At 48.0% G+C, this 23971-nt stretch overlaps 2 protein-coding genes across 6 annotated transcripts; one reads left to right on the plus strand and one right to left on the minus strand.

The window, feature by feature from the left end:
• Window positions 1-321: 321 nt before the first annotated feature.
• On the minus strand, window positions 322-12279 carry LOC311526071 (magnesium transporter NIPA2-like). The gene is made up of 6 exons (XM_084638741.1): window positions 12144-12279; window positions 5232-5379; window positions 4160-4216; window positions 3319-3409; window positions 3021-3181; window positions 322-1466 (listed from the first exon to the last, which is right to left on the minus strand). The coding sequence occupies exons 2-6, from the start codon at window positions 5368-5370 to the stop codon at window positions 838-840; spliced, it is 1077 nt and encodes a 358-aa protein (XP_084494867.1). The 5' UTR covers window positions 5371-5379; window positions 12144-12279; the 3' UTR covers window positions 322-837.
• TAF7L (TATA-box binding protein associated factor 7 like) lies at window positions 12259-23851 on the plus strand. Of its 5 annotated transcripts, none has more exons than XM_084638736.1 (13): window positions 12259-12347; window positions 12932-12982; window positions 15118-15191; window positions 16138-16216; window positions 17068-17201; window positions 17608-17734; window positions 18025-18082; window positions 19291-19370; window positions 19857-19973; window positions 21205-21393; window positions 21536-21648; window positions 22036-22095; window positions 23087-23851. In XM_084638736.1, the coding sequence occupies exons 2-13, from the start codon at window positions 12970-12972 to the stop codon at window positions 23129-23131; spliced, it is 1089 nt and encodes a 362-aa protein (XP_084494862.1). In that variant the 5' UTR covers window positions 12259-12347; window positions 12932-12969; the 3' UTR covers window positions 23132-23851. The 5 variants fall into 5 exon arrangements, with proteins under 5 accessions (XP_084494862.1, XP_084494865.1, XP_084494863.1 ...); XM_084638737.1 differs by lacking the exon at window positions 12259-12347 and adding an exon at window positions 12359-12770; XM_084638739.1 differs by lacking the exon at window positions 12932-12982 and having other exon boundaries at window positions 12265-12347.
• The last annotated feature ends 120 nt before the right edge of the window (window positions 23852-23971 follow it).

Consider the following 23971-nt stretch of genomic DNA (forward strand, 5'->3'; position numbering starts at 1 on the left):
CTTGTGCAGCAATTAGCTGCAATGCTTTATGGGGCACTCTTGGTAACTGAGCAAATGCATTTTAAGGAATTACCAAAACCAGATTTATAATCCCTCCCACCCAACAAAGTAAGTGCCACGGTGAAGGGATCACACTCCATAATGAAATCTGATCCAAAAAAAAACACATCATTTAGTGGCAGCAACAACATTAGAGAGTCATCAGTTTGGGGAATCTAATTCTGCTTCTAGCTTTGGGTCAGTAACCTCTGCATGAGCAGAGCTGGCACCTGACAAAGCAAAGTACAGATGCGGTTATGAAATAACATGCTATGCACATCATTTTAAAACACGTTACCCCTTGTTGCTTTAGGAGCAGTGACAACATACAAGAATCTCAGCACGTGGCTAGAATGTTTTGTAAACAATCTTTAAACATTAAAAAAAGCTTTGTTTTAAGGCCACCTAAACTGAGTGGTCCTTCCATTCAGTAAGGATTAGTGTGGTTACTGCTGGGTCTCCTCCCACATAAGCCTGTGGCCTGATAGCAGCTGCAGCATGTTCTTACAAAGGGAACTCAAGTCTACTGGTTATAGTGTTGGTGGGAATCTTTTCCAGGTTTTGTTCGTAACAGCTGGAAATTGCAATTAGGTCTCTTCACCTGCCCTTCAGGTCCCCAGCAGTGGAAGCACAGAACACTCTCACAGAATAGGCAGCAGATGTTTACTTATTCCCAACAATGCAGCTGTAGCTGGTGGAGTCTGATTAGCAAACTCATCAAGGGGAGCTCAGTAGTGAGACCAGAAAGCGCTTGGGTACAAGTTCAAAGGCTTTCCCAGGCAACAGGTTCATGAGTCGTCATACACTTTCACCTTCATCCTCCACACTCTGAGAACCCTTGTGGATGTCCTCTGGGCCCAGAAGAGGCTGATGTAGACATGACTGGTGTTTGTCTGCTCCCCTCCAAAAAGAATGCAGGTCTGCCCTTCCTTGCTTCAGGAAGAGGGGCAGCAGGTCTGGGGTGAAGGGGATGTCTCTGAATGCATGCAGAAGGAAAATGCCAGAGACTATGGTTAGAAAGCCACTTATAGTGCCAATTATGTTGTGTAGGACCATGTGTTGCCACTCCTTGAATAGGATGGCGGAACAAGTCATGACTGCTGTGGTAAACAGGACGTAGTAGATAGGTGTGACCACAGATGTATTGAAGATGTCCAAGGCCTTGTTCAGGTAGTTAATCTGGACACTGATGCAGAGCACCAGGCAAATCAGGAGTATCCAGCCCAGCGGTTCTTTCAGGACCTGCTTCCCAGCAAACAGCTCCTTCAGTGTGATGCCCAAGCCCTTGACACAGGACACTGAGAGCGAGCCAATGGCAGAGCAGACCAAAACATACACCAGAACGTTGCTCCGCCCATAACGGGGCCCAGCCACGAAGATAAGGAGAATGGAGCTCACCAGCACACACACCGCAAAGGCTATAAACCCTTCGATAAGAAGGAATAATCATTAGGATTTGCATTAGAGTGGGTAACACTATTGTACATTTATGTTACAGAACAGTGAGTGAAGATGCAAGATAGGGTGGCATGTGCCCCCATGGGTCAGTATACTCACCTTTCACCTTAGTGACGGGTTCAAAACAAGAAGTGGTTACACGTCAAAGATTTTAGGGCTCTCTCTATTCATTAGTGCATTATGGTCCGAGTCACAAGACTACCACACAAGTTGGCATGATTAACAGATTCTGTTATGTTACAAGAAAGCCTGGAATAGGGAAACTACAGGTCCGGATGGAGGCAGAGACGCAGAATTGGCTGGGGGTAGGGAATAATATGCCAGGGGGTGCTGTAAATTGGGATTGCAAAGTATTGGCAGAGCTACATGGAGCCCAGGACTGGAACATCAAAATGCTGCAAGTCAGGCCAGAGTGGTACTAGCAGAGCTGTGCAGATTGGGATTAGGACTCTCCTGGGATAGGAAGGGGTGCTGCAGGGCAGGTGTTCTGGGGCATTAGTACAGTGTGTCAGTGATGAACTGCAGCATGAGCCTGTGGGTATTGGGGGGAAGGGGTTGACACGATTTGCTCCCTTCCCTTCTCACTGCAGGCTTCCTCTCTGTACTGTCACTCATTCTTTCCTATCATGCTATTGCCCAAATCACTCCCTAGATTCCAACTTCCTTTCTCATATTGTGAGGGATTTTTTCCTCAAAGCTCCCCCTCCCTGCAACTCCCTATTTCCTTCTTTGCTTCTCTTGTTTATTTTCACCTTAAGTTTCTTCTCTGGCCTTTCTTCTCCTCCTCCCACTAATGCTGCCCCTCATGTATTGGCAATCCTCTTTTCTACACTAGCATTATATTAGGGTTACTTGTCATTGCTGTTGATTTTGCTACTAGTTTTGTGGTTATTCTTCCTTTGTAACTCTTGCTTAGCACTTTGGTATTAAAGGGGCTGTATTATAACCACAAGGATCATGGATAGGGGTCTAAGCACAGGCCTAGGACCCAAAAGTACCAGAGTGCTAATCCCCACTTTGACATAGACTCCTGTGGCCTTGGGAGAGTCACTTAACCTCCATCTTACAAAACATCCTGAAGATGAGAAGTGACATTTCTTTTTTATTAAAATAAAATGCAAATATAGCAAACACTTGCATCATACATAGGTGCCAACTCCTTGTGGCGGGCACTTTGGGAAAGGGTTGGAATGGGGGCGGGGCCGAGCACCCACCAGCACCAGAAGAAGTCAGCGCCTATGGCATCATACCTCTTGTGTCAGATTTGACAATAACTAGCCTTTATCCATCTCAGTAGCACAGGCTTTCACTCTTACTCTCCAAAAAACATGAGCAATCTAATCTTTTCCATCACAGAGAAGGAAACTAATAAACTACCATGGATCAATGGGCACGTTTCTATCACTTCAGTGCAGGAAGGATTATTTACTCAATTCTTCTCAGGCTAGACAAGTTATTCTACCTTCCACTGCCATTTACGTGGGAGGGGGGGAAGAAATTAACAAAGCCCTCTGTTTGGATACCTGGATCTTTAAGCTTCTCTGCCATTGACTCCAGGCTGGATACCTCCTCTCCCTGTGGGGCATGGATTACCATCACTGTGGAGCCCAGAACACTCAAGATGCATCCAATCTTTCCATGGACATTCAGGTGCTCATTCAGAAAGTAGGACGACAAAACTGCACTGTAGGATTGAAAGCAAAGGAAACACAAACACCAAGAGGGTGCAGTATTTGAGGGAAAAGATAGGGTGAGGTTAGACAGCTACTTCCAGTGGTAAAGGGCAAAGGGACAAGTACCGCTCGTTCTCGTGTTGCTTACCTGACTAGAACACTTAATGCACCCAATGGAGTTACTAGTGTTGCTGGGGCAAAGGCATATGCAGCAAAATTTGCTGCTTCTCCAACTCCCACTGCAAAAGAGACCCAGTCAGTCACAGGAGAGCAGCGTAACATGGGAGCCAATGCAGCACAACTCACGTCAGCTCATAGCCGTTGTGCAGTTAGTCATTGTACAGAGGCACCATCACCACTTGTTGATTCCATCATCATGCCATAATTCGTTATCTGCAATAGCACAGTCCATCTGCTGAGCATTGTATGGACAGTATAGACAAGAACTGAGCGACACAAAGAGGTGGATGGCAAAGGAGAAAGCTTATTTACATATGGATATACTGCTAACCAGCATCAGTGCAGAAAAGAAATACTAACATCCTTACAGTTCAACATATATTTGTATAATTTTGCCTTCCTGTTGTGGTGTCCATTGTGACATATTCCAGTCTTTACTTAGCATCACGTCTGTGAATTGCCGTGAAGCTCTCTTGACTACGCAGCAATACCAGAAGCTAAGGAGCCAACTATGCTCTAGAATGCTTTGCATGGTGATAGGAGAACTTCCAAAATGGCCCAATCACCTGATTAACTCAGTACTCAACTCTTAAGTGAGAAATTTAGAAATATGTAAGATGTGAGCACACAACATGGTTTGTTTAGACAGGTAACACCACTTTCAAACTGCTCAATGATAAAACAAGGCAGCTGAGCCTCAATTATGACAAAGGAAATAAGAGAACAAGGCAAAGATAAAGGTGAACAATCAAAAACCTTGGACAACCAACGTCTCTCGCTCATACTTCAGTTTCACAGCAAGTACTTACTGGACAGTAGTCCTGCCCACCAAAGCCACTCCCTCAGGTATGCATGACCTCCTTGTCCTGAGAAAGAAAGTGAGAGCAACAACAAAAATCCAGGGTGAGGTTCCAATGGCACAAGCTATACAAAGAACCAGGATCTCTTTTGCTTATAAAGAAAGGAATGAATTTTCCTCTGAGAAGTGGGATAATCCTCCAGCACTCCTCTTCCTCTTCTGTAAAGGAGCCAATTTCCAGATGATATTAGCATCTTTAAAAAAAGAGCTTGATGCTGGTGAAGAGTGCTGGCTAGCCATCCCTGGGGACAGAAGTCCAATTTATCCTCAAGAATAAGTACAGCATGGACAGTGGCAGCACATGCTTCCTCCACTCTGCCTCAGCTATGTGCCCAACCATGCCAGGATCACATCTACAACACAAGGAGATAGTTTGGTCTTCACTCCATCTCTGGTGAAGATACCGTCAAGGGTAACAGCTGAAGTAAGTGTTTTTATGAAGCAAATACTTGTCTACTAAGAACTGGATTGAGACCAAACTCACATGATATAGTACACCATTAAGCGGTTGTTAGATAGTAATGTTTTTGGGTTACTGATCTGGGTCAGACTTGGAGCTGAAATAGTGCCATGGTGCATCCAGTTCCCTCTGCCCAGATTAGGTATTTCTATTTCTCTTCCCTGTTCATTCAAATACTTGTCATTTGTCCCAGCCTTCGACAGATTTTGAAAGCTGCATTTCTCCAGCTCTCTGCTCACAATACTGTGCAATATTAGACCACACCTGGTTACAAGACCCACTACAGCAGTCTAGGATTTCGACCGTATTAACAGCTCCAAGATCAAGAAAATAATATGTCCCTTCTGGCTGATCCTAAAGTGACTAAGAGCTGTATTAAAGCCAGAAATGTTTTCACATCATCCAGCTGAATAGCAATTAGAACTTCTTGAAGTTCAATTTTTCCAAGTGTGTAGAGAGCCCCTGAAAACTCTCTTATTGTTCTACTAGGACAATAAGAACAATGCCTTTGGCGGGAACATAACTTTGTACAGCCAACTGCAGCAATAAAGACGGAAAGTACCTGCCCTAATGGAGCCCCTGCTGGCCAACTTGAGAAGCCCTTTCTTCTTTAGGATAAAACTTCCTCCGATAAAAATACTTGAGGATAGAGCCAGGCCTAGTCCGATATAGAAGTCATAGCGACCTGACACACCCTCCATCACAGCCCCCTGCATCAAGAAGGAAGAACACAAATTCAGAGAGAAAAGAGGTTTGGGCATGTCCACCACACAAATCTAAGGCAAACCCCAGTTGCAGGGTGTTCTCCTGGAATGTGAAAGATTGCTGTACATGAAATAAACACTTTGTAGGGCAGCTCCTGGGGGGCTCTTACTTATCTCTACACCTTCAAGTGCTAGGGCCATTGACATTTCCATTTCCTAATGCAGCATTTCTCAAATGGGGGGTCCTGACCGAAAAGGGGGTGGGGCAAGGCTATTGTAGGGGGATTGCATGATGACCTTTTCCCTTGCTTTCAGAGCTGGGTGGCCAGAGAGTGGTGGCTACCGGCCAGTTGCCCAGCTCTGAAGCTAGCACCAGCAGCAGTGCAAAAGTAAGGATGGCATGGTATGGTTACTTAGGCATGTGCACGGGTGCCATGAATGCTACGTCCAGTAGCAAAGTGTGTGGGGGTGAGGGGGGGGAGCGTCAATCTCTGTCCTAATGGACATCTACATGGGGGGTGGGAGGAGAGACTTTGCTCCTGAGAAGACAGTAGTACCTGCAGTGTCTCAGTAATAATCATGAACCTGGGCACGACCCAGGAACCCTCAGGGTGCACAGGGGCCCGAAGCTGACTCTGCAGCTCCTGCTTGTTCAACTTGCGGGCTGAAACCCTTAGTCCTGGTCTACACTACGAGTTTAGGTCGAATTTAGCAGCATTAGATTGATTTAACCCTGTACCCATCCACACAACGAAGCCATTTTTGTCGACTTAATGGGCTCTTAAAATTTATTTCTGTACTCCTCCCCAACGAGGGGATTAGCACTGAAATCGACATCACCGGGTTGAATTTGGGTTAGTGTGGACGCAATTCGATGGTATTGGCCTCCAGGAGCTATCCCACAGTGCTCCACTGTGACCGCTCTGGAAAGTGCTCTGAACTCGGATGTACTGGCCAGGTAGACAGGAAAAGCCCCGCGAACTTTTGAATTTCATTTCCTGTTTGGCCAGTGTGGCAAGCTGATCAGCACAGGTGACCATGCAGATCTCATCAGCAGAGGTGACAACGGAGTCCCAGAATCGCAAAAGAGCTCCCGCATGGACTGAACGGGAGGTACTGGCTCTGATCGCTGTATGGGGAGATGAATCCGTGCTATCAGAACTCCGTTCCAAAATGTCAAAATATTTGAAAAAAATCTCCAAGGGCATGAAGGACAGAGGCTATCACAGGGACCCACAGCAGTGTCACGTGAAACTTAAGAAGCTTAGGCAAGCCTACCAAAAAACCCAAGAAGCAAACGCCCGCTCGGGGTCAGAGCCCCAGATATGCTGCTTCTATGATGAGCTGCATACCCCTAACACTGCCCCACCCCTGTACGTGGACTCCTCCAAGAGGGGAGTCTCACGCAACAGGGATGATTTTGGGGATGAGGAAGATGATGAGGAGGGGGAGGTTGAAGATAGCGCACACCAGGCAAGCGGAGAAACCGTTCTCCCTGACAGCCAGGAACTGTTTATCACCCTGGAGCCAATACCCTCTCAACCCAGGCTCCCGGACCTTGAAGGCAGAGAAGGCAGCTCTGGTGAGGGTACCTTTGTAAATATAATACACGGTTTAAAAGCAAGCGTTTTTCATGACTAATTTGCCCTGAAGACTTGGGATGCATTCGCGGCCAGTACAGCTACTGGAAAAGTCTGTTAACTTGTGTGGGGATGGGGCGGAAATCCTCCAGGGACATTTCAATGAAGCTGTCCTGGAGGCACTCCCAAAGTCTTTGCAAAAGGTTTCTGGGGACGGCAGCCTTATTGCATCCTCCATGGTAGGACACTTTACCACAGCAGGCCAGTAGCACGTAGTCTAGAATCATTGCATAAGAAAGCATGGCAGCGTGTGGTCCCGGTGTTTGCTGGCATTCAAGTGACATCTGTTCTTTCTCTCTCTGTGTTATCCTCAGGAGAGTGATATCATTCATGCTCACCTGGTTGAAATAGGGGAATTTTATTCAGGGACATTCAGAGGTCGCTGTTCCTGCTGGGCTATTTGCCTGTGGCTGAAAAGAAATCATCCCTGCTGTTAACCACGCGGTGGAGGGAGGGGTGAAGCGATCATCCCAGAGAATTGGGTGGGGGAAGGGGTTAGTTGGGTTTGTGCTGCACGTTAACCTGAAAACATCAGCCCCTCCTTTTAAATGGCCAAAGTATCTTTTTCAATTTTAATCTCCCTTTTTTGTTTCCCGCAGCTGCAAATGTTTCAACGCTGCTACTAGCATCTCCGTCCCAGAGGCTAGCGCAGATAAGAAGGCCAAAAAAAACCGCACTCACGATGAAATACTCTCTGAGCTCATGCAGTCCACCCAAACTGAAAGAGCCCAGCAGAATGTGTGGAGACAGACAATGGCAGAGTCCAGGAAAGCACAAAATTAACACGAGGACAGGAGGGATGTGCGAGAGGATAGATAGCTAGAGCAACAGGAGAGGTGATGGCAGCATGATGAAAGGAGGCAGGATGCAATGCTGAGGCTACTGGAGGATCAAACTGATATGCTCCGGGGTATGGTTGAGGTGCAGGAAAGGCACAGACTGCCACTGCAGCCCCTGTGTAATCAACTGCCCTCCTCCTCAAGTTTCATAGCTTCCTCACCCAGACACCCAAGAATGTAGTGGTGGTGGAGGGGGCCTCAGGGCACCCAACCACTCCACCCCAGAGGGCTGCCCAAGCAACAGAAGGCTGGAATTCAATAAGTTTTGAAGTTCAGTGTGGCCTTGTCCATCCCTCCTCCCCTACCCCACCTGGTACTTTCCTCCTCCCCAACCCCTCCCAGGCTACCTTGGCAGTTACCCCCTATTTGTGTGACGAATTAATAAAGAATACATGAATTTGAAACAACAATGACTTTATTGCCTCTGCAAACGGTGATCAAAGGTGGGAGGGGAGGGTGGTTGGCTTACAGGGAAGTAGAGTGAACCAAGGGGGCAGGTATTCATCAAGGAGAAACAAACAGAACTGTCACACAATACCCTGGTCAGCCATGAAACTGGTTTTCAACGCTTCTCTGATGCACAGGGTGCCCTGCTGTGCTCTTCTTAACCACCCTGGTGTCTGGCTGCGCGTAATCAGCGGCCAGGCAATTTGCCTCAACTTCCCATCCCGCCATAAACGTCTCCCCCTTACTGTCACAGATATTGTGGAGAACACAGCAAGCAGTAATAACAATGGGAATATTGGTTTCACTGAGGTCTAAGCAAGTCAGTAAACTGCGCCAGCATGCTTTTAAACATCCAAATGCACATTCTACCACCATTCTGCACTTGCTCAGCCTATAGTTGAACAGCTCCTGACTACTGTCCAAGCTGCCTGTGTATGGCTTCATGCGCCATGGCATTAAGGGGTAGGCTGGGTCCCCAAGGATAACGATAAAGAAAAGGAGTTCTTGTGGCATCTTGTGGGGGCTGTCTGCAAGCAAGGACTGGTCTGTCTCCCAAGATCTGTGAGAGTGATGGGTCGTCCTTCAGGATAGGTTGTAGATCCTTGATGATGCATTGGAGAGGTTTTAGTTGGGGGCTGAAGGTGATGGCTAGTGGTGTTCTGTTATTTTCTTTGTTGGGCCTGTCCTGTAGTAGGGGACTTCTGGCTCTGTCAATCTGTTTCTTCACTTCAGCAGGTGGGTATTGTAGTTGTAAAAATGCTTGATAGAGATCTTGTAGGTGTTTGTCTCTGTCTGAGGGGTTGGAGTTCTGTGGTGACCTAGAATCCTATTTTCGACGACTCTGACTCCACGAATATTTCCCACCCACCTCTGAACAACATACTAACCCACAGAGACCTTCCTACCAAGACTACAAAAAGAAGGATTCTGGGTGGACTCCTCCTGAAGGTCAAAACAACAGACTGGACTTCTACATAGAGTGCTTCCGCCAACGTGCACGGGCTGAAATGGGGAAAAGCAGCATCACTTGCCCCATAACCTCAGTCGTGCAGAACACAATGCCATCCACAGCCTCAAAAACAACTCTGACATCATAATCAAAAAGGCTGACAAAGGAGATGCTGTCGTCATCATGAATAGGTCGGAATATGAAGAAGAGGCTGCTAGTCAGCTCTCCAACACCACTTTCTACAAGCCATTACCCTCTGATCCCACTGAGGATTACCAAAAGAAACTACACCATTTGCTCAAGAAACTCCCTGAAAAAGCACAAGAACAAATCCGCACAGACACACCCCTGGAACCCTGACCTGGGGTATTCTATCTATTACCCAAGATCCATAAACCTGGAAATCCTGGACGCCCCATCACCTCAGGCATTGGCACCCTGACAGCAGGATTGTCTGGCTATGTAGACTCCCCCTCAGGCCCTACGGTACCAGCACTTCCAGCTATCCTCGAGACACCACTGACTTCCTGAGGAAACTACAATCCATCGGTGATCTTCCTGAAAACACCATGCTGGCCACTATGGATGTAGAAGCCCTCTACACCAACATTCCACACAAAGCTGAACTACAAGCCATCAGGAACAGTATCCCCGATAATGTCACGGCAAACCTGGTGGCTGAATTTTGTGACTTTGTCCTCACCCATAACTATTTCAGATTTGGGGACAATGTATACCTTCAAATCAGCGGCACTGCTATGGGTACTCACATGGCCCCACAGTACACCAACATTTTTCGGTTATTTTCTGGTCTGGAAAGTAAATCCCTTGCTGCAGCTGTTCATACAGACCAGCGTTCCTGAAAATGAGAGCATCATGTACCTTTCCCAGGCATCCCACATTGACGTTGGTGAAACGTACATTGTGATTCACCAGTGCTTGCAGCACCATTGAAAAGTACCCCTTTCGGTTTATGTACTGGCTGCCTTGGAGCTCCGGTGCCAAGATAGGGATATGGGTTCCGTCTATCACCCCACCACAGTTAGGGAATCCCATTGCAGCAAAGCCATCCACTATGACATGCACATTTCCCAGAGTCACTACCCTTGATAGCAGCAGCTCAGAGATTGCGTTGGCTACTTGGATCACAGCAGCCCCCACTGTAGATTTGCCCACTCCCAATTGATTCCCGACTTACTGGTAGCTGTCTGGCATTGCAAGCTTCTAGAGGGCTATCGCTACTCGCTTGTGAATTGTGAGGGCTGCTCTCATCTTGGTATTCTTGTGCTTCAGGGCAGGGGAAAGCAAGTCACAAAGTTCTATGAAAGTGCCCTTACGCATGCGAAAGTTTCGCAGCCACTGAGAATCATCCCAGACCTGCAACCCTATGCAGTCCCACCAGTCTGTGCTTTGTTCACGGGCCCAGAATTGGCGTTCCATGGAATGAGCCTGCCCCATTGCCACCAGGATGGCCAAACTGCCGGGGCTCGTACTTTGAGAGAAGTCTGTGTCCATGTCCTCATCGCTCTTGTCACCGCGCTTCCATCGCCTCCTCGCCTGCTTTTGCAGGTTCTGGTTCTGCATATACTGCATGATAATGCGTGAAGTGCTTAAAATGCTCATAACTGCAGCAGTGATCTGAGCGGGCTCTATGCTTGCCGTGGTATAGCGTCTGCAGGAGAGCAGAATGACAGTGGAAGCGGTCGTTCAGTGACAATGGTTTCTAGACCTACTGCACAGTCTACTGCCAGGACACAACAGCTGAGCGGGCTGCACGCTTGCCATGTTATGGCAAGACAAGAGCAGGAGAGCAGAGTTGCAGCGGAAGCAGGAGCCCATGAGAGACAACATGGAGAAATTTGCTATCGAGACAAAAGCAGGAGAGCAGAGTTGCAGCTGAAGCAGTGGTTCGATGACGACATTTAGCAGTCCTACTGTACCGTCTGCTGAAGGCAGTTTGGCGCCTGCACAGAAAAAAGGCGTGGAACGATTGTCTGCCATTGCTTTCACGGAGGGAGGGGCGACTGACGATATGTACCCAAAACCACCTGTGACAATGTTTTTGCCCCATCAGGCATTGGGAGCTTAACCCAGAATTCCAATGGGCAGCGGAGACCGCAGGAACTGTGGGATAGCCGCCCACAGTGCAACGCTCCGAAAGTCGACACTAACCACGGTAGTGAGAACGCACTTGGCTGAATTAATGCGCTTAGTGGGGACACCCACAATCGACTGTATAAAATCGCTTTCTAAAAATCGCAAAAAAAAAAAAAGGAGTACTTGTGGCACCTTAGAGACTAACCAATTTATTTGAGCATAAGCTTTCGTGAGCTACAGCTCTCTTTTGAGCTGTAGCTCACGAAAGCTTATGCTCAAATAAATTGGTTAGTCTCTAAGGTGCCACAAGTCCTCCTTTTCTTTTCGCGAATACAGACTAACACGGCTGTTACTCTGAAACCTTTCTAAAAATCGACTACTACAAATTCGACCTAATTTCGTAGTGCAGGCATACCCTTAGAGCCCAACTGCAACCGACCCCCAAGTGCTGCTCCCCGCTAGGAACCAGGCTCCCCTTTCCGGAGCGAGTGCCGAACCCCGCCCGGCGATCATCAATCTCCGCGGGCAGGGCACTGTCCCGGGGGGGCCTCACACGGTCGGGGGAGCGCAGGCAGCGCTGCGCGTGATACGCTGCTGACAGCCCCGTCCACCAGGCGGGCCCCACCCCACACCGCGGGAACCCAGGAGCCCCAGGGGCGGGGCCCCCGAGACACACCACAGCTTGTAAGGGGGCAGGAGCCCCGGGTCCTCTCAACGCAGAGTAGCACCACTCGCCCACGGTACCGCGACCGGGGGCAGCAAGCACAGAGCCCCGCCCCGCCCCTTCCTCGCCGGTACCTGCTGCAGCTCCCCGGACCGCTTCCGCAGCTTCAGCCAACCCCCTGCTCCAGAGCCAGCGTGGGAGCGCCTCGCCCCTCACTTCCGCTTCCGGTGAGTCATCCAAACCCTTCCTCCGGAACCGGAACCGGAACCGGCGCCGGGAGGGGGGCGCGTCGCTTTTGCCTTCCGCCCCTGCTGCGAGGGGCCCTCGCTTGGGCCCCGGTGAGTAGCGGGGAACCGGGCGCGCAGCCCCGGCCTAGGCCCTTCGGGGTCGCGAGCCCCCGCTGCGCGCGGGTTCCGGGACCGTCTCAGCCAGTGCCCCCGCCCCCATCGCTTCGCCTGCCCGGCAGTTGCCCCGGTGCTGGAACAAGGACACCGCCGAGCTCGTGTCCTGGGACCCAGCCGGTCGCCCCGCTCTGAGCCCGGGGACGCGCCGCGGAGATGTCAGATCCGCCCTAGGCACCGCGATTACAGCCTGTGTCTGGTCCCCGCTCGCCGTGTGAACGGCCCCGCCCCCGGCCGCTGACTGACATGGGGGGTGGTCGGAGGGGTCCGCCCAAAGGCTTGCAGGGTCCTGTCAGGGCTACTGAAATGTGGGGTGGAGGGGAGGACTGGTATTTCCCCTCTCAGCTCTTGCAATAGCAGGTAATCGCTTCTCACTTAGAAATGCGGTTTTTAAATTTATTTTGTTCTTTTTTTATTCTACCCCCATCACTTTATTTCATTTATTTTATTTTTTAAAAAACTGATTTTCTTTTCTTTTTTTTTCCCTTTGGGCATTTGTATTTGGCTTTTGAATGATACAGGTGTTTATAAACATTTGTGTGAAGCAAGAAGAGGCAAGATGACATCTACAAGTAATGAATTTGTTTGCTTATGTCTCCTTGGTGCTGGGTCTCTCTGTCTCTGTTTCCTCTCTGGAAAAAGGATACTCCAAAGTCAGGGCAGATCAAGGCTCTGAGATCAATCCATCAGCGGTCGCTTTAGCAGGTCTAGTAAAGGCCCGCCAAATCGACTGCAGATTGCTCTCCAATTGACCCCTTACTCTACTCCCGACAAGAATTTCTCCTGTCAACCCCCCACAGTATAGACCTCGCAGTAACTCGACCTAAGGTATGTCAACTCTAGCTATGTTATTCACGTAGTTGGAGTTGCATAGCGTAAGTCGACTTACCGTGGTAGCGTAGACATAGCCTAATAAGTTCACTGTGTTCCCTTTGACTCTTTGAAAGTATCAAAAGGAGAACAGCAAGCTGTTGGGGCTGAAATCGAATCTGTAGAACAAACAACATACGCTCCATGTATATATGACTTCTAAGGCCCCCAAGGAAAATCCTGATGCAGCCATGGGCCTTGTCTACACTACGGGGGGAGATTGATCTAAGTTACGCAACCTCAGCTATGTGAATAACGTAGCGGAAGCCGACATACTTAGATCTACTTACTGCGGGGTCCACACTATGCAATGTCAACTGGAGACATTCCACGTCGACTTCCCTTGCTCTTCTCCTTCGGAGGTGGAGTACAGGAGTAGATGGGAAAGCGATCAACGGTCGATTTAGCGGGTCTTCACTAGACCCGCTAAATCGACCACCAATGCATTGATCACCACCTGTTGAAACACCCTGCTCCATTTCCTCCTCTCCCTTCCCCTCCCTCCCCCCAGTGTAGACAAGCCCTTAGCTATGGATTCACCATTGGTGCTTCGTTAAGGAGATATTCCCATTGTCCAGGACTCCTGATACTTAAACACAAAGTTTCTAAGGTGGAGTGCAGGGTTCCTGTGCTTCTGTGTTAGATTCACATGCACAGAATGCTGCCTCCCTCAGGTGCCTCTTCCTGGGCTTCTGCTTGAGAGTTATACACCTGGAATGTCCTCCTTTCAGAGAAGTTCTGAGTATAATGAAAACATATCTTTAGTGCATGTGATAAACTTAATGGAGCAGAATCAAAAGTGTGTCTTTCTTCCTACAAGTTCTCCATTGTCTCTTATTGTGACCTGAAGATGATGTTATTGTCTTACTGTGTTAATGGCATCTTTTAGCGAGTAAAAGTGGGCAGGATGCCCTTCGTGTTGCTGGAGGTCTTGGGGTTGAATATTGTTACAGGAGGCTTGTGCTATATGTGGCTGAGCACTAAGCACCACCATTCTAGGAGCAAGACAGCAGGACAGGAAATAGTACCCTGAGTTTCTCACCTAGCTGTGCAGACCTATTAGACCAGTATACCAGATACTTCAGTCAATGCATGATTTCACCTCTGTGTTCTTCTGTTCACAGGTAATTGTAACATCAGATACATAACTGATAGAGACATCCACTCTCTCCCCCTTTGTAATGTTATATTAAAGTTGCTGTCATGAAAACAGAATATTGATCATGTACTTTTTAAGAGCAGAACCTTATTTGATAGAATTTAAGGGTGGGATGCTAAAAAGTGCAAAGTGTTGGCCTCACTCTGTTCCTATTTAAGTAACTGAGAGCTGTACACTGATATCAGTAGGAGCAGTTAGGCCAACACTGAGTGTTTTAGAAAATCGTACCCTAAATAACTTCAGAAATGAATCCCATGTGGTCACAGAAACTGCTCTTGCTCTTTTCAGCTCTTGTCTCTCACTTAAGCTCTTCCTTGCTGTGTGTGTGTAGGCATAAATTCTTATATCACGTCCCAAATGCATCCTTGTGATCAGGACTATTTTGTACTTTCTTTTGATTCATATAAGGGAGGGCCTACAGAAATTTGGTGACAGAATGTAAACACTGGGGACCAGCAGCAGAAATTCTTTAGCTTTGTCAATTAAGGAGTTTCTGAGTTAAGTGTCTATCCCATCGGTCTGCATCTCAGCGGCCGGCACGTACAGTTCCTAGTAATATAACAGGGAGAATATTCACTTTATTTATAAACGCTTAGTAGCCATCAACTGTGGGAGGTCAAAACAGACTGAACAAACATCTTGGTGACGTTGTGTTTTATTTTGTTTTCTGACCTCAAGAACTAAAGATGAGTAAGAACAAGGACGACGCTCCCCATGAGCTGGAAAGCCAGTTTATTCTGCGGCTGCCTCCGGTAAGAGACCCTTAGATCTGGGCCAGACTAACGAGGACAAAGTGGGAGGAGCATTCCCACACAAGACTACCATTGCTCTGCAAAAATCACCAAGTTCCCAAGGCACCCATCCAGTCCAGCCCCAGTTTCGAAGGTGTAGAGCAGCAACTCAGGGTAGAGAGGGTTTAAAGAGATGGGTGAAAGCAATAGGAATTCTACAGACCCTGTCTGAAATATTGAAGCAGATTGGCTATTTTTACTGAACCCCGCCTGTAGCTACCTTAAATGATCCCTCATAAACCAGCCTTCTACCCATTCCTGTTCATGACTATGCTTGTGAGATGCATCCGGGTGCACTGCTGCTTGGAGAAACTATGGTGTTGTGCAGCAGATCAAGGCCAAGCATTTACAAGTGATAGTTCAGTTGGTCCTCATTGCCAGTGATCAGTTCTATCATTCACTTTTGGTGCAGTTAATCTCAATCAATAAATGCTTAATCTGGGAAGAAGCTTCTTCAAATAACACGCTGATGAGGCATCTTCCCCTTGATCCTGATGGAGCCCCTCTGGTTATCCACAAGGGCACTGTAGAGGAGCTGTAAGAGTGGGCATCTGAGTTCTGCTGAAAGGGTCTGTCACACACCATAAATAAAATAGACATGAGCAGTTCATAAAAACATGGGGTACCATAAAAACAAGGGACCTTAAACCAGCAATAGAATCTTTCCCAAGTTACATTAGGTTGCTAGTTGTAAGGTACATTGGGAATAGCATAGCCATGAGGTTAATGCACACTTCTAGGAGAAATGCTGCTTTCTTCCTGTGTTTAATGGCACTTTTCAGTGGGTTTCTGTGTTTAGATGAAAGTACTGATTAAAATTGGGTTTGAAAGCAGATTATCTCTTTAGCCATTCTACCAGGTAACACACACAGGTCTAGTCCTGTCTCATTCATCTGCTTTTTCTCAGGAATATGCCTCCACTGTGAGGAGGGCAGTACAATCTGGAAGTGTCAACCTGAAGGATAGACTTACTATCGAATTACACCGTGAGTAGCCAAGTAGCCTTTAATCTCTCAGCTCAGGAGGGAGTACTGTAGGCTTTGAAAGAGTGTGACTTGACTTGCAGAGCCCAGAGTGGGAAGAGACATCAGGGATTCCCTGGGGATCATGCAGACATGTTGAGAAGGGTGCACTGAGCAATGTGGGTGTCTGATTTCTGGTGGAAATGTGCCTGGCATCTAACCAAGAACTGGTTTCCTATTGGGAGACCCAGAGGAGAAGTTCATCTTAGTGAAGTAGATGAAAGCTGCACACTCCCCAGCTGGACAAGTTTCACATCCTGTGAAAACCTGCTTGGCCAACAACCTCAATAAAGAGGGTATGCATAGACCACCTCTTCTCTAATGTGATTGGCCTGAGCTGCCTTTCTCTTTTCTCTGCACCTCACTTAATGGGCGTCTCACTGTTTGCCAGAGATTGTGATGTGAATATTTGTGTTTCTGAAGGTAAAATACTAATCACATGGGTAGAGCCATCTTACTAACACGGGCATAAGTCACTGGCCCTGGAGGAAATCCCAAGAATCTTCTTTCTACCTCAGTCCTGCCCTGGAGGATTCAAAGGCAAGAAAGCTCTGCCTCTAGCTGTTAGTAGAGCCATAGCTATAGAGCATACCCCACTGTTCCTTCCTCTCCTTCAAAGGTATTTTCTGTGAGTCTATCTGTAGTTATCTTGTTGCTAAGAGCATCACAGATTTCACAGGAAAATGCCAGACAGTTCTGTGCACCTCCAGTTCACTCAGGAGTTTTAAAGTGTTTGGCCCAGGAATGCAGCATAAGGGGTTCGCCATTTACTGTGTTGGCCGCTGCATTAATTTGTCTCTTGTTTTTTTCTGCAGCGGATGGGCGTCATGGGATTGTCCGTGTAGATCGCGTCCCATTAGCTGCCAAGCTGGTGGACCTGCCCTGCATCACCGAGAGCTTAAAAACCATAGATAAGAAAACATTCTATAAGACAGCAGATATTTGTCAGGTATGGGCTGCCCATTATATTTACTCTGGTGTCCTGTGCTTGCTCCCTTCAGACAAAAGTCTGACCCATTACATTATGGCAGTGCAACTTATGGAACCCCACTGCTAATTTCCACATCCTCAGAATGTGAGTGGAGCAGCTGTGGTGTAAAATGTCCCACCGCAGCATAGTAGTTGGCAATTGCTTTCCTGACTTCTGCACCCTTCTAACTGAAGAGGAGGTTGGACATAAACTGATCCATCCAGAAAAGGTGGTTTTGTCAGCTATGCCAGTGAATCCCAGAAGCTGATTACATGCTGCAGGGAGTAGCATTTCCTTGTATATGTTGTAAATATACCAGCCTTTAATTTAATTGAGTAGCTCTGCTCTCACATTATAATCAGCTCCTTTATGTTCTGGGCTTTAGATGCTCGTGTGTACTGTGGACGGTGATCTCTACCCTCCTCTGGAAGAGCCAGCTGTGAGTACTGACCCCAAGGCAAACAAGAAAAAGGACAAGGACAGGGAGAAGAAATTCATCTGGAACCATGGCAGTGAGTAGAGTACAGGGTGCTTTACCTATCTTACGCTGGCCTGACCCCTAGGTCCCACGGCTCACCGCCCCCGGCCTGCTCCTCCATCCTGGACAACACAGAGGTAGTCTACCAGGGCTCCTCGCTCAGCTGTATAGTTGAGAACGTTGCCCTCAGGCCACCAAAATGCTGCTGGATCTCTCACATCCTGAAGTGGGAGTTTCCTGTACTCAGATGCAGTGAGTCTGTCATGCATGAGACTTTCCCCTGAGATCACATGCCTGACACAAAGCCTGTTTCCTTTGTTCCAGTTACTCTTCCTCTGAAGAATGTAAGGAAGAGGCGGTTCAGGAAAACAGCTAAGAAGAAGGTGAGTTGCATCTCCTCATCCATGGTGGCACCCATGGTGTCTGAGGAATGATGTCCAAAGGTGGGAGACAGAAGAAGACATTAGTACTGTGCCTAGGTGGGTCAGGCGCTTAACAATCCGTCTTTGCACTATGAATTCTTATAACGTGGGCTTTATTAACTTTGCTTCACACGTCACTCGGATGGAGCACGGGGGAAGGCAGCTAGGACATTTTAACATTTTCTTGGCAATCTCCTGGCTGAATTTTGAAAGATGTCCTGGGGTGGGGAAATCTCACTGTGCAGGAGTGGATCAATTCTGTGTGTCCATTTTGTATACAGTGTGTCTCTCCTTCTGAATTACTAGAAATATCTGCATGGACACAAGAGTGTTTATCTGCTCCTCCTCTTTCCTCACCTGAAATCCCAGTCCTCTGGGTGGGGCCCAAACATTTTCAGAGCAACCAGCTACAATGCAGCATCCAGAAAATCATGACTTCAGAAGGGAAGTGAGAGCAGATGAACCCTTCCAATCCTGTCTTTGTGCAGAAGCCCCCAGTAATAAAGGACTCTGGAGGGGAAATGAAGGCTATGCTAAGTGGCTGCCCATTGTGGTACAGACTGGGAGAATTAATTGCTCTCTGCTTTGCACTTCACTTTGACACAATGGAGCAATATTTCAGTTGAACATTAGGGAAACCAGACCCTGGAAGCACTGAGACTTTCCCCTAGGAGAAGTGCAGCAGCACTTGCCAGTGTTCCCAACAAATTTAATAATCATAAAAAGTGAAACCTTGTTGTGATTCAGCAGCTGACTTTCAAACCTGGGGGTGTAATGAGGAGGCCTTTTATTGAGGATTCAGAAATGAATTCAGCCTTGGGGAGTTCTTATATGCCATACAATCAGGCTGGCTTTTATTCAGAGGTGGTGTTGGGAGTGTGAGAATGGAGCCGAAGTCAGGGCAGTGAGAAGATTCAGCTCATCCAGGAGCTTTGAGGCAAAGGTGAGGAAGATGGAACACTGTCCTGAAAGGCAGGTAGTGGCAAGGGAGAGTCTTCCGGTGGGATGAGTGAGCTCAAAGTCTAAAGTAAAAGAGTAAGATAAAAGAGCCTTAAAATAAGGGGCTGGGATGGGGTGTGGGAGGCGGCCAACAGCCAAGATATCTCTGAATTGGAGAACTGTCTGTCCAGGGGTGTTTAACACCGTCTCTTCTCTCTTTCCCCTCTCTGGCCCAGTACATTGAGTCTCCAGACGTGGAAAAGGAGGTGAAGCGTCTGCTGAGTACAGATGCTGAAGCTGTCAGTGTCCGTATCCTTTCTTCTGATTAATTCTGCAGAGCAGGAGAGTGGCTGAGGGAGGCTCAGAGGAGAGAGAAGTTAAGTTAATCTCACAATACACATGGGTAGCAGCAGGCAGGACATGAGCATGTGACAGACACTGAAGTTATAGCTTGAGCTTTTACCCTATTCAAAACCTGCTGCTTCTCCTCAAGGACCTCTCTCTGGCATTCGTCAGCCCTCCTTGTGGGCGTGTCCACACACGTGCATCTGCTACTCCTGACGCTGGGGTAACTGGCTGCATCATCTCCAGAAGACAGGCCTTCACAGAAATAGGCCTGCGTGACCCTGCCAACACAGTGCAGAATTAGAGAGGCATACCAAGAGAGACTGGAGTCATCCCTGATGTAGTGTCAGCTGGAGAATCTTCTAGCACCTTGCTGTCAGTGGGCTCTTGCTGGTACCACCTTCTGTCATTCTTCTGGTTTTTCCTTGACTCTTCTGTATCTGCTCTCAGGCTGGGAAGTTATTGCTGAAGATGAAACAAAGGAAGCAGACAACCATGGTTCACTCACCGGCTTGGACATCTCCTCTCCTGGGATGTCTGGACACAAGCAAGGCCATGGCTCATCGGGTACATTGACGAAGGCTTATGCTTTTAGTAATGTCATTTTGCTGCCAGAAGGCAGGGTCACCTGGTTTTGGTCTCTATGGGGTAGTTACACATGAGTGGTACTTTACTGTAGGAGCAGAGTTGGATGCTGAGGTTGTGCTCATTGTTATGAGATAACAGGACAATAATAGTTTGCTCAAGCAGATATGCATTTGCCATTCTAGTGAACATGGCAGAAGAGAGAAAATCAATATTTTCTGGGTCTTGAATTAATCTACTTATAGTCTATTGGATCCCATAAGGAAGGTTAAGGACAATAGGCGTGTTTAGATAAGTGTGACAAAGTTCCACTTCTGCCTTGGTGGGTCCTGCGCTTATTGGCAGATTTGATTGCCTTGGAGATTCATGGCAGCCCTCAGTTTGGCCACTTTTGCTAGTGGCTCAAACCTGCCGTTCACTCAGCTAACCTCATCACTGGCCAGCAGGGGGAAAAAGGAAGGAGAACAATCGCTGCAGTCTCTGCTGATCCACCTAGTGGGTTGGGGGATAGCCCAGGACCTTCCCCTCTGGTGGGACCCACAGTCCAGGTCAATTCCTCTTATATCCAATAGGGGAGAGGGGGATGGGGGGCCCTGGGCCCGCCCTCTACTCCGGGTTCCAGCCCAGGGCCTTGTGGATCACAGTTGTCTACTGTGTTTCTTATAACAGCTACAACTCCCTGGGCTACTTCCCCATGGCCTCCTCCCAACACCTTCTTTATCCTCACCACAGGACCTTCCTGCTGATGCCAGATAGCGTTTGTACTCCTCAGAACTCCAGCAGCACACCCTCTCACTCTCAGCTCCTTGCACACCCCTCACTGACTGAAGTGAGGTCCTTTTTAAACCAGGTGATCTGATTAGCCTGCCTGTCTTAATTGATTCTAGCGGCTTCTTAATTGGCTCCAGCGCCAATTGGCTCCTAATTAGCCTGCCTGCCTTAATGATTCCAGCAAGTTCGGGATTGTTCTGGAACTGCCCCTGTTTCCTTACCCAAGGAAAAGGGATCTGCTTAATCTGGGGCTAATATATCTGCCTTCTATCACTCTCCTGTAGCCATCTGGCCCAACTCTGTCACAATAGACACTGAATACAGAAAACTATGCCTGACAGCCATAGGGATGTGCAGAGCCTTTCAGGGAGAGTTGAGGACACACCAGAACCTGATGGGAGTTCATCAACTCAATGTTTTTCTCCTTGTTTCACACCCCTAGAACATGATGAGTTGCGGGAGATATTTAATGACATCAGCAGCAGCAGCGAAGATGAAGATGAGAGAGATCATCATGATGATGAAGATTTGAATATCATGGACACAGAAGAAGACTTGGAGAGGCAACTTCAGGACAAACTGAATGAATCTGATGGGCAGCAGCAGGAGAACGAGGGAACAAACCAGATAGGTGAGCAGTCTTAGGCAGTGGTGGGTTGGTGCCGAGGATGGGCAGTACCCTGGAAGGCTTGGTGCCATGGGGGATTGGCACATTGCTCTGCTAGCACTATAATTCAGACTATGGTGTGGATAATTTCTGCTGTCTCCCTTAGCCATGGGGATCCAAAAGCAGATTGACAACCTGAAGGGTAAACTCCAGGAGACCCAGGAACGGAGAAAGCGCCAGGAAGATCTCATCATGAAAGTAGAGAATCTTGCCCTCAAGGTGAGTGCCGTCCACCATCTGGTCCTTCTAGCCCAAACCATGCATTCTTTCTGGGGTCCTGTTCAGCTCAGCTGAGGCAGTGAAGGCATGGAACCAGAAGGCATCTAACTCTATTGTCCCGGAGCAGCCAACGGCCTTGCCATGTGAAATTTAAGATGAAAGTGGCTATAGGAATACGTTCCAGCCTGTCATCCATGGATGACCTGAGACTGATGCAGAGCAAACCATGGAACTGTGCAGAAGAAGATAAGGGTCCTGCAATCCATGCTATGTTCCCTTTACTCTTCTGCCTGTCAGATTTGCTGGCTGCAGATTTGTTCTCTTTACATAAACGGCCGCTGTCGAGAAGCACCAACAGTTATGTTCTTGCTTGTGTCTTTCTTCCAGACCCGTCTCCAGGCTGTGCTGGATGAATTCAAACAGCAGGAAGACCGAGAGAAGCAGCAGGTGAGGAAGCCTCTGTTACTGTCTCCTCCACATTCCTGTAGAAGAAAGCAACGAGTGTGCAGTGTTGTGGGGTGATGCTGAGTGATTCTCAGCATTAGGAAGCAACACGTTGCACGCTTGTCCAGTAGTTTAATGTATAAAGCCCTCTGAGCCCTGCACCACACCACCTCAGGCTGTGATCTCATCAGCTACCACAAGCTAAGCAGGGCTGTACCTGATCAGCATCAACATAGTAGAATGCCTACGGCCAGCGGAGCTGCTGGAAATGGTGATTCCGTAGGTGGTTGTCTCTCCGGAACACTAGTGAGCCAAGCCGCGTTGTTCCAGAGGGTGCTCTGAGGCTGAGGGTGCCATATTGAGAGTGAGATGTAAAATGAAGACCCTGATGACGTGTGTCCATTAAAGATACAGTAGCACTTTCTGAAGAGCAGGCGTAGCTCTGGTCACTTGGCACATTACTAAGCTGGGTAACTATATTCTGCTGCTTTGCATCTCTCCTTGCAGTTTCAGTTGGATACTATCGTCCGTCCGTCCCCCACCAGCCCCTTACTGGCTGGCGTAATGTTGTTTGCTGTAGACAGCTGCAGCGTTACGTGCAAGAAGTGGCTGCATTTCAGCTGTGAACAAGGCAGTTCATACATCTGAGTCTGATTTTTAAAAACATGCTCCAAATATGTGCATACAGCTACTCCAGTTGTGTAAGCGAATCAGATGTTTGTGCATGTAACTGGTTATCTAACATGCCATTTGGGGGCAGAATTAGGAGACTCATGCTCATTCTGCACCTCGTTTAGACATGGGTAGTTCTGTTCAGGCAGTTACATGTAGGTGTCTTTATAGAGACCTATAGTTTGTAAAAAGTTTTGGGGATCCCTTTGAATAGAAAGAAGAGTATTATTACCCCTTTGGTATGAGAGAGAGATCTAAGAAGTTTTAAACATGTAATATCTCTAATGCTTCACTTCTTCCCCCTCCAACCTTCTCTCCACAGCTCACCTCTCTGCAAGAACAACTGGAATCCCTTATGGAGAAGTGAGGAGGGCTTTTGATCAGGGCAGAAGCTGTACCCGCCAAGCGGGCATAGTGCTGAGATGGATGCTTCACCCATGGGTTCTGGAGCCATCCTCTGTGCTGAAGACCTGACGTTACTGCCACGACCTCACTGCCTATAAGCCTACTCCTGTTAATGTTGGAACTCTATATTCTCCTGGACACTGTTTCTAGAGCTGCTGGCTGATGTTCCTTGTGCTGGACAGTGTAGCCCAAACCATTAACCTTTGAAGAAAGAAAGGCACTAAGCTGGAGTTGGTCCTCTGAGAGCAGCAGAAACACATGGGTAGTGGTTTAGTTGCACCACTGGGGGAGATAGTTCCTTGACTAGTTTGACCCATCTTTCTCTAAGTGGAAATCATTCATACCTTGGAAAACTCCTTCAAAGGCACTTTGCTTCCCGACAGGCTAATCCACAGCCCTGTCGCTCTGGGTCACCTTAGCTCATGGTGCCAGAAAGCTGTGCTGAGCAAAGGGCAGGATTAACCCCCCCATGCACTGCGCAGGCCTGGAGGTGCAGAACCAGGTCAGGGCATCACCTGGTTGTTGCTATCATCTGAACCTGCAAACCAGCATTCTCTGAGGGGGACATCTGCTTCCTTAACAGACTTTCTGACAGGGATCTGCAGTGGTGGGAGTTTGTGCCCATGCTTGGGGAACATCTGCTTGAACAAAACTAGAATGAATAAAGTGTGTGTGTTTCCAACCCTGCTCTGTCCTGTAATGCTCATTTCCTCAGAATTGTGCTGTGACTGGCACTGTCCCTTTGCCAGCTGGAGACCGATGGCAGCAGAGCTCCCTGGAGCTTGTCAATGTAAATGTCGTG

Source organism: Lepidochelys olivacea, assembly GCF_965140295.1.
Source record: "Lepidochelys olivacea isolate rLepOli2 genome assembly, chromosome: 9".
In the NCBI taxonomy this organism is placed as follows: domain Eukaryota; kingdom Metazoa; phylum Chordata; order Testudines; family Cheloniidae; genus Lepidochelys; species Lepidochelys olivacea.

Coding starts and splice junctions, on each gene's coding strand:
- LOC311526071 (XM_084638741.1), bottom strand. CDS start 5,370: ATGGAGGGTGTGTCAGGTCGCTATGACTTCTATATCGGACTAGGCCTG. Junction 4,217..5,231: donor CAGGGGCTCCATTAGGGCAG/GTACTTTCCGTC, acceptor TTTCTTTCTCAG/GACAAGGAGGTCATGCATAC. Junction 3,182..3,318: donor GCATTAAGTGTTCTAGTCAG/GTAAGCAACACG, acceptor TCAATCCTACAG/TGCAGTTTTGTCGTCCTACT.
- TAF7L (XM_084638736.1), top strand. Junction 19,974..21,204: donor GCAAGGCCATGGCTCATCGG/GTACATTGACGA, acceptor TCACACCCCTAG/AACATGATGAGTTGCGGGAG. Junction 21,394..21,535: donor CGAGGGAACAAACCAGATAG/GTGAGCAGTCTT, acceptor TGTCTCCCTTAG/CCATGGGGATCCAAAAGCAG.